The 9,050-nt window shown below is 36.9% G+C and overlaps 1 protein-coding gene across 3 annotated transcripts in view; it reads right to left on the bottom strand.

The window, feature by feature from the left end:
• Window positions 1–822: 822 nt before the first annotated feature.
• Window positions 823–9,050, bottom strand: part of RAD21 (RAD21 cohesin complex component) — a 28,366-nt gene continuing 20,138 nt past the window's right edge. For all 3 annotated transcript variants that reach the window (XM_028500372.2, XM_024129397.3, XM_028500373.2), the window contains 5 exons: window positions 8,000–8,159; window positions 7,426–7,571; window positions 4,646–4,795; window positions 3,236–3,319; window positions 823–2,511 (listed from right to left, as the gene is read on the bottom strand). In XM_028500372.2, coding sequence (XP_028356173.1) covers window positions 2,320–2,511; window positions 3,236–3,319; window positions 4,646–4,795; window positions 7,426–7,571; window positions 8,000–8,159 — 732 coding nt within the window. In that variant the 3' untranslated portion in view covers window positions 823–2,319. The remainder of the gene's footprint in view (window positions 2,512–3,235; window positions 3,320–4,645; window positions 4,796–7,425; window positions 7,572–7,999; window positions 8,160–9,050) is intronic.

Raw genomic sequence — 9,050 nt, 5'->3', positions numbered from 1 at the left:
TTGAGGAAGGAAGTCAAGGGGCAGGATTCCACTCTCACATCTCTACCTAGGCTTTTTAGTCCCAAGTTGAATACTCATGGTTCTGCTATACCTGAAATAAAACCATTACCACACTGAGTTATCTTTCAAATCTTAGCAAAAGCTTTTTCTCGTTGGACTACCTGCAGGTACTTTGGCATGCTGTAGTCTAGGCTCCCATTACTTTCATATTAGACTGTAATTGTTTACTAGGCTGTCTTTACCACAGGTGGTGAGCCCCAAATTAAAGCATCTTCGGGTTTGAGGCTAATTGGTGTTTAGTAAACATTGGTTTTTCTATTATAAACAGTATTAAACTATTTATGCGGAAGATACAGCAGGGCTTACTTAAACCCTAAAATCTTGAATGTCTGTCTTAAAGCTCACAGCTGGTGGCAGGACAAGTCACATGCTTGAATGCAAAGGTGGATATATTCCAAGTGACCTACCGAAAGCCCTGGCTAAAGTAGGCTTCTCAGATGGACCCAGAAAATCTCCAGGACATTGCTCATGGGCTACAATTGTTTAGGGCCCCAAGAACCCATAGGCATGTCATAATTTGTATGTACTTAGCAGTTACAGGGTTGTATCTATGCCCCAAAGATTTCTCAGCACCAGCCATTTACTGGGCTCATTTTAATCTTAATACATTCTAATATATATTGTAAAGATTTATTTTTTACTCTAAGACCTCTTGAAAAGTTCACTTACTATTTGTGTGGATAATTATTCAAGATAAGGCAAAAAAGATGAAGCAATGTTTTCTTGGGGAGTGCCACCAACTGAATACCAATGCTCCAAAAATTTACAGCTTATAACACAACTTTTATTAGAAAAGTTATACATAACATAGCATCAACTATTTTCAAGAACAATATTAAACCTGATAAGCAACAAAAACCAGACTAACAAAATGTGTAACAAGAAACTAATGACCTTTCTATAATCAAACATTCAATTATCTACAATGTCTTTATACAAAGGGAGAAAAAAACCATGGTTTACAGGCACATCATATTGAAAATAAAGCGGCAACAGCAATTTTATACAATTACCATTCTCAAGAATCATCAAAACAGTAATTACGAGTTCACAAATTTAAAACATCTCACATAATTTAAAATTATTGGGTATACACTGAAGTCTGAGTGATTTTTGTTTTCCACAAAAGTGCCAACACTTAAAAGCTAGAACTTTCAGTGTGTAATTTTGCCCTAAAATGTTAAGACATGTATTGATAATCATAACAGTCACATAATTTCTGGTGCTATCCGATCTGTTAATATTAAAGCCTTTATTCGGATGTGTTTTTCTTCACTTAAATTATAGGAAACCGGATACTGGATTTCTGTTGCAAAGCTATTAGAGTTCCAAACACAGGAGTGTGCAAGCACTGGAAAAAATGATCAGTACTAAAACATAATAAATATCAGAGAAGCCATTAGTTTTTACAGCACTGTCTGCTTAAAGGTTAAAAGTCAACCAGTTGTACGATTTCCCATCAGTCTGTCCTTTCAGTTGGCATAGCAATTTCTATTTTCATGATCTGAATACTCAAATATATCCAAACATCTTTTTAAAACTTTGATTTATAGCTCCTGGAAAGTTATAAATGCTTTTTATATTCATTCTACTCTAAAAAGTCTATTTCTGCTCATTTTAGAGCCTCACTAAAACAATAGATTTCAGGATAGTAAGAGTCATTAAAAAGTTTCAAACGGAATGATTTACAAAATAGGGCACTTTAAACCAAGCCCTATTTTTCTGTAGCTGAAAGGGATTAGTTACAGTACAATTTCACACAACCCCATGATCAAGTGTGGAATTATACCTTAAGAGGACAATCTCTGCTTTGGGCACCATCCCTAAAGCACAATGGTTACGAAGAAGACTGCCAGGTGCTGATGGGAAAAGACGATTCACACTGTAGTTATTAACTGTCAGGCATTTTTTCCTGAAAAGTTCTCCTTTACAATCCAGTAATGGAGAACTAAGATAAAAACCCTGACTTTCCACTGCTACTCAACATTATCATATGCGCCACTATTGCACAAATCTGTTCTGGACTGTGAAAATAAACTTGGGGTACTTGTTTTCTCCATCAGAACACAAACACCATACAAGCAGTTTCCCTTAAAGATGAAATTGACAAATTTAAAATACCGGAAAACATGAAGAAAGAGGCAGGGACTTTGTACACACAAAAATCTAAATTTTCTTGAAGGGTTCTGTGTGCCCTACACATGGGGGCAATTTGTACACACTAGTGAAATGAACACTAGCTATAATGCTTCTAGCTGCTCAAATAATGTGGAACCTTGGTCCAGGTGTTGCAATGATATCACTGTATGGTTCTTCCTGTGTCAGCTCAATAGCTTGCTGCTTTTTAAGAACCAAGAAGCTGTAGAACTTTGCTGCAGCTTGCTTTCTGTTCGTGTTTCGACACAACTCAAGCAAACTGATAGATTCAGCTCCAGTTTTAGCAAGAGCTCGCTGAAATAAAAGAAAGAATTAAATGAAAATAATCTACACAAAAAGGTAATAATTTTAAAAGGATACTACTTTTGGATACTGAAAAAAGTATACTGTATATTCTGTTGGGGGCTAGGAGTAGATTTTGGAACAGTACGAGAGTGTTTCTCACACTAAAAAAGGCAAGGGGACAAAGTTAACATTTGTTGGGACAACCTAATATAGACAACTCATTTTTTCTAATTAATCAATTCATCTATCAATTAATTCAATTTCAACGAATTGATAAAACAGTAAAAATCTAGCACTTACAGTTCTGAAAACTGTCAACTTTCCTTTGAATTCATTTTACGAGACCTGGGCACCTTGCCTGGTATTTCATAGACACTCAAGATATCTCCTCTGTATCTGACACATTAAGGCCCAAGGATAAATGACACTGTACAATGATGTGACAAATTTAGTGATTCAACCCATTAAATTTGCTCAACCAAAAGAAAGAAAATGTACACACACACACGAGTTCTGCTTTGCAGGGTAACCACGGAAGGTGTTCACCTGGATGCTTTCCAGGCTTACTCTGAGCCCAACAGCTTATGTTTTAAAATAGTTTAAGGTGTGCGGTTTTGGAAAAAGTTTCACAAAAGGTAGACTTTCTGGTTATAGCATGTTACTTTTTTTTTTTTAAGGAAACACTGCCAAAAGCCTTTGATGACATTTTTTCTCGAAGACTTTACAGGCCTACCTGAAGACCATGAAGCATCTGCTGAGTCCTTTTGTTCCATCTTCTTTCCTCTTGATCCTGATCACCCCCTGAGGCATCTTCATCCTGAGTGAAAATGACCCCCCCGCACAAAAACAGGAAACTGACAAAACTGCTACAAAATGAAGCATTTCCGTATCTCCTGAAAGCTCTAAATTGTGTGTATTTTGACTTAGCATCTAGCTGAATATATGACTCTGTACTGGTCTATAAGTGTGTGATCTACACAGTCTGGTCCATGGACTATCGCTGGTTGGCGAGCTCTGTGTTACTGGCCCTTGCTAAGGTAAGAAACTTAAGCAAGGAAATAAACCAACTATGTCACCAAGCATACTGTTTAATTTAACTGAACGTATATGAATGTATATTTACGTATTTTTTTGGTAGCATGATTTTCTGGACGATGGTATTCCAGAAAATTCCTAATCGCACTGTGGACCACTACCAAAGAGCCTGCAGACTAGCAAAGATGGGTAAGTAATACTGTTCCATACAGTGTTTTATAATATATATTTAACTGGAGTGGCCTGGCTGCCAGTCACCTGCCACCTACAAGACTGTCTTAAGTTGGCATGGGGCAACAGCTGAGATGCTTCCAGGCTATGCTGCAACTATCACCACATCCAAAGAACCAGGAGTTAATAACTTAACATATATTTAGAAAGTATAATTTTAAATGCTAATTGAACACTAAGGCTGAGATACTCTAGCACACAGGCTGGAAGAGCTTTGGGGCTACTTTAAAACAGTGTAAGGCTCATGTTAAGCACTGACTGGTTATGAAATTATGCTGGCATAAATTACAAACAGGACCAGATGGTAATGAAAATTGGAAGAAACTTTTAAATAAAATATTTGACAGAACATCAAATAGAAGAATACATATTCTAATATACAACCTTAAAGATCCAGGAAAAGAGGGAAAGAAAAAACTTGAACAGCCAAAGCATGCCCCAGGAAAATGAAAACCCATTCCTGAAGTAAAAATAAAAATCCAATTTTAGCCAAGTCACAAACCACTCCAGTCTAATGGAAAAGCAAAATCCACACAAATAGATGATATTAGAGGCAGATGCTAACAGCTGACCACAGGATAACAAAAGCAGCTTATAAACAATTCAGAAGTCAAGAAATCAGTGATAGGGCAAGTCCCATGTCCTTGAAAAGGCCCCAAGGGACCAAATGAGAGCGAACACAGCACAACATCTGAAGTTCTTAATGATGGTCTAGATCACTAAGTTTTGCTTATATTCAAACATTTTTCATCACTCTGATGCTCAACCACAATGAACTCAGCTCCAAGATGAAAAATAGTAAGAGCTGGTTGAAGAGTTTCGCTAAACCTATAATGGGAATTTATTCATCAGATCTTCTTTGACAACGTTTCCTTACCTCCTCCTCTTCATCATCTTCCTTCTCCTTCTCTTTCTCCTTTTCTTTTTCTGGTAAAAGTTCTAACTCTGGAATTAATTGACAAATATTTGGAGGCTCTTCTGGGGGCAGCTCTACAGGAGGTATTTCCATCTGCTCTACCTGCTGAGGCTTAAAGCAATAAAGATAAGGCAATTTAAGACGCACATTTTAAGGGTAGCTTCTCTTAACTATGCAAACGTAGTTGCTACAGTTTTCAAAATGGAAAGAAATACTTTATCTTCACACTTCCTCATAATCAAAACCTGATTACACATCTTGTTCTTTTACTGTAAAGCCACAACATTAAAGTACTTTACAAAGGAAATTAATCCATTCAATCCATTCATTATTATCTTATTATCCTAGAACAAAAGTGTTTTGTTTAAGTCCATGTGAGGAATTTGCAAACAAGGAAAAAAACCCTCACCACTTTCTGTATTAGCATTTTAGGACTAAACAGAACCCACTGACTCCTGGGCAATGCAAAAAGGTTCTAACATTAATTAGCCTGGTACTGTCGACCACTGCTGTATAAGGCTACTGCAACTCAGCTTGAGCTCTAAATAAGAGCCTTTGTGCTCTTCCAGCAGCAACTATTAGGAATGAGAAGACTATTTTTCTGGGTCCATTTCTTGAACTTCTTTCTTCTCTAACAAACAAACACATGAGAACATTAAAAGAGTGACAAGGGAACAATTACCTGGAGATTGGTACTAAAGTAACCCACTAATTACTTGTTCCTGAACTCAAAAATGCTTTTTACAACTCCTTACCATCAGAGGGCATAGAAAACTAGTTGTTAAAATTGGCAAAAAGAATGTTCTTTTGCCAATGTCTTGATGATGGAGGCTGAACCAAGAGCCTAGGTACCAAAAAGCCTCCCTTTGCCCAGAATAAATTTATTCTATAGACTTAAGCTTGGGAAGCCTTAAACCAGACCACCTCTTTCCTTTAGACTCGGGATAGGAACACTAAGTGAACTTAATGGTAGCCAGTCTAAATGAAGTAGCAAGACGTTGCTTTACCCTTTTTCAGCAACTGGACGAGTATATTCTGATTTCTTAATGAGAGCCTAAAACTGCTTAGTATTAAAGATATACAGGAATAAACCTATGCATATATGGTCAACTAATTTAGCACAAAGCAGCATACGATGAGGAAAGGACAATCTTTTCAATAAATGCTGTTGGGAAAACTGGACAGACACATGCAAAAGACTAAAATGGATTAAAGACTTGAATCTAAGACGTGAAACCATAAAACTAGAAGAAAACATTGGTGGTAAGCTCATTGGTCCTGACACCAAGTAGGACTTCATCAAACTAATATCTGCAATCATTTATGAGATTAATATCCGAAATATATAAAGAACGCCACACAATTCAAGAGCAAAACAAAATGATTAAAATGGGCAGAGGATCTGAACAGACATTTTCCCGAAGACAGCAATACTGATGGCCAACATCTCTAATCAGGGGCATGTAAATAAAAACCACAATAAAGCATCACCCAAAAAACAAGAGATAACCAATAATGAGGAGAAAAGGGGAACCCTCTTGCACTGTTGGTGCAGCCAGTTTATCCAAAGGAAGTAAAATTACTATCTGGAAAAGATATCTGCACTTCCATGTTCACTGCAGCATTATTTATAATAGCTAAGCTAGCTATGGAAACAACCTAAGAAGTATCCATCAACACATAAATGGATAAAGAAAATATGATATACACACACAATGAAATATTATTCACCATAAGAAGGAAATTCTGCCTTTTGTGACAACGTGGCTGGACCTTGAGTGCGTTATGCTAAGTGAAATAAATCAGAAAAAGCTGAATCCTGTATGATAGATATATCACTTACATGTGGAATCTTAAGTATCTTAAAAAGTTCACACTCACAGAAGCAGAGAGTAGAATGGTGGTTACTGGGGGTGGGGGAAATGAGTAGATGTTGGTCAAAGTCAGTTCTGGGGATCTAGTATTACAATTAATTAACAATACAGCTGTCCCTCAGTATCTGCAGGGGATTGGTTTCAGGATCCCCTCTGAATACTAAAATTTACAGATGTTCAAGTCTCTTACATAAAACAATGTACTGGAGACAGCCCTCAGTATACATCCATGGATAAGGAGGTTCAAGTATATACGATGTACTCGAAAGGTGCTAAGAGTAGATCTTAAAAGTTCTCGTGACAAGAAAAAAATCTAATTCTGTGAGGTGATGGATGTTAACTAAACATCATGGTAATCATTTCACAATATATACATCTATCAAATCATTATATATTGTACACCCGAAACGAATACGTCAATTATCTCAATAAAACCGGAGGAAAAAATGTTCCATCTTGCTGACAAATTCATTAGCAGGAAGTTTGTTTCATTTTACTCGCAACGTACTTAACAGGTTCCACAGGCTGCTTTACTTACTCTATCTAGAACTGTCAGATTCATCGTGGGCTAATGTTTGAGAAGAACGAACCAGAACCAAGTTCAGAGCCAAGGATGCTCACTTTAGGCCACTGTGAAGCAAGACTCATCCAAGAGTCAGAAAAACCAAAAACTCCTAAGAACACCTCCCACTTACAGCACATTGTTTTGATCCTCAGCTGTCATTCTTTCTGGACCCATTCCTAACTATTTTCTGCCCAAACCGAGATACTTCAAAAGGTCTCCTTAAATAACACTTGCTATTACTAGGGATCTTAAAACACTGCCCGCACACCCACACCCCAAACATCTTGGAGAGCTGTGCTTACAGGGATCATGGGTTCTGGGTCCATCTGTCCCACTTTTCGCTTAACTCCCTGAGGTGGTGGTGGAGGCATGGCTGACTCATCCAGGTTCGTTCTGCTGGCCTCCATTGACTCTTGGAGGCGGCTTGGCTCCTCCAAAATGGGCTCATCTGCAATCGAGCATATGAAGAGGGGACTACGGTCATACAGTCCTCAACAACATTTTAGAACCATTTAATACTCATATGCTAAGACTTTCCCTAATGAAGAAGGCGGAATAAAATTTCACCTCTACAAAGGTTACTAAATTTATCATACATTTAAAGGTGGGAAGAGGTTTTTAAAAGGACACATCCCACCTCCAGTCCAAGGCAGGACAATCCTATCACTCGGCCAAGTCCTAAACCTTAGACCTTGCTGAAAACAGAAAACTTCCCATCTAACAAAGGAATCAGAGACTATAAGGCATGTATTTCCCTGTCCAAAAATTTGAGAGTATGTCTTTGTTCCTGATCTCTTCTACTCTGGCAATATATAGGTAAATTCTAAGCCAAATGCTCATTTAGATTTTATCAGGGACTACGCCAATGGAACAGACCGATAACGTCACGCTGCTGATGTCGCTGCTGCTGGTCCTCTCTGGGAACCTCCGGATTTTCGAATTCTTTGAGGAATTCATCCAAATTATCAGCCTCTCCTCCTTTCCTCCTTTTTCTAAGATCTTCTGGTACTAGTGGTGTAAGACAGCGTGTAAACAGCTATTAAAAAAAATAAATAAAATATTATAAAATCTCTACTATAAATCACATGAACTGAAAAGCTACCAATGGCATTACTATTTTCCATAAGTATGTTTTAACAATCATCAGTGTATATATAATTCAGCATGATTTCTACTTGTTATATTCCTGCTTCATTCTACTTTATAATTTGAAATCCTCTATGTAAAAATTATTTTCACTGCAGCAATTTTAGAAAAGCTGAGAATGAAATTTTTAACCATTGTCTCATAACTTGCAGATAACACTAAAGTTCTAAATTTATTTACCCGCAGTTTATTTTCATATTCATACACTTAATCTAACTGAAATCATACCCAACAGCTTTGCACAGTGCCTTTTTCACTTAATATTGTACAGTTATTTCATTAACTATTGTTTCTAGTATTTTTAATGATTGAATATTCCACTGAGTGGAAGTAAATATATATGTGCATGTATATATATGCCACACTTGAATGATTCAATATTTTAACTTTCTTTTAAAAAATTTAACTGTAAATAATAACTAATGAACATCTTTATAGAAGTGACCTTTTCCACATATTTTGAATTACCTCCTTCAGAAAAATTCCTAACAATGAGACCGAGTCAAAAAAAAAAAAAAACCACTTAAAGACCTTCTTCCAAATGATTCTACGATTGTGCTTCCAATATACAGCAGTTTTACCAAAGCCTTGCTGCTTTTAAACACTTTATAGTAAAAATCAATTGGTTCTATGATGCCTCAGAACTTTGCTTTAGAATAGTCTGGAACCTAAGGTGAGCAGAAAGGGCCTGTAAGTGAAAAAAAAATTCTCATAAAGCCAGATTTCTGTACTGTGGGAAAAGTAGAACCACCCCCTTGTTTTAGCCAGAAAGCAACATCTA

Source organism: Physeter macrocephalus, chromosome 15, assembly GCF_002837175.3.
Source record: "Physeter macrocephalus isolate SW-GA chromosome 15, ASM283717v5, whole genome shotgun sequence".
Lineage (NCBI taxonomy): Eukaryota > Metazoa > Chordata > Mammalia > Artiodactyla > Physeteridae > Physeter > Physeter macrocephalus.
This window is presented reverse-complemented; position numbering and strand designations above follow the sequence as displayed.